Source organism: Aplysia californica, unplaced genomic scaffold (assembly GCF_000002075.1).
Source record: "Aplysia californica isolate F4 #8 unplaced genomic scaffold, AplCal3.0 scaffold01262, whole genome shotgun sequence".
NCBI lineage: Eukaryota > Metazoa > Mollusca > Gastropoda > Aplysiida > Aplysiidae > Aplysia > Aplysia californica.
The window spans coordinates 30,707-31,551 of record NW_004798532.1 but is presented as its reverse complement, the minus strand read 5'-3'; the positions used below and the strand labels follow the sequence as shown (position 1 = coordinate 31,551).

The 845-nt window shown below is 51.1% G+C and overlaps 1 protein-coding gene across 1 annotated transcript in view; it reads right to left on the bottom strand.

The window, feature by feature from the left end:
• Positions 1 to 654: 654 nt before the first annotated feature.
• The window catches only part of LOC101846326 (serine-rich adhesin for platelets), a gene marked incomplete at both ends in the record, with an annotated part of 18,172 nt that continues 17,981 nt past the window's right edge, over positions 655 to 845 (bottom strand). Inside the window, 1 exon segment of the mRNA XM_013090402.2 lies at positions 655 to 821. Coding sequence (XP_012945856.2) covers positions 655 to 821 — 167 coding nt within the window.

Below are 845 nucleotides of genomic sequence, written 5' to 3'. Positions count from 1 at the left end.
CCAGCAGCAAGAGAGTTACCACTTTGCAGTCACTTGGCGCAATAATGCGCCGGTGAAAATGATCCGTTCCGGTCACCTGGCACACTTCTGCGCCAGGCCTGAGAAATCCGTTGTGGTCGCTCTAGACTCTCCTGGCTGGGTGACCACAGATGGAGTATTTTGTACTGCAGGCTGCGTGACCAGATGGGGTATTTTGTACTGCTGGCTGTGTGACTGCAAAGCGTTAAGGCATTACAAGAGAGTAACAAACACATAACAGGAAGGAAGAAAGATCAGTACGAAAGATGAGCACAGCGAAAGACGGAGCAAACCACACAACAGCACCCATCAACCACCCACAGGAAGCGAAGTAAGAAAACTTTGAAAACAACACCGGCAGACGGCAGATTGTTGCGTCTTTGCCTTTCCCCACACACATGCCGTGACAGCACTGGCCTTGACCTTTGATGTTATTTTTGTTTTAGTAAGTGTTTTTCGGCACTTGCAACACAATAAGGTCGTATAAGTGCCGAAGATTAGAGGTGTTACAAGAGAGTAACAAACACAAAAAAAGAAGGGGAGGGGGGAGGATAGAGACGACAGATTTTTAATGGGAAAGAAGGAGCAAACCACACCAGAGCACCCGCCAACCACCCACCTTGACCTTTGACTCACCGGAGGTGTATGAGATAGCGCAGGTAGGACGGCAGCTCCGAGTTCCTGTCCAGCGGCTGGTAGACGGTGCGCTGTCGTACAAATGTCTGGCAAGATGGCGGCATGTCCGAGAGGTCGTAGGCCACCACGAACATCTTGACCACCGTCTTACTGGGGTTGAACAACGTCTGGGGTGGGGGGAGTGATGGGGG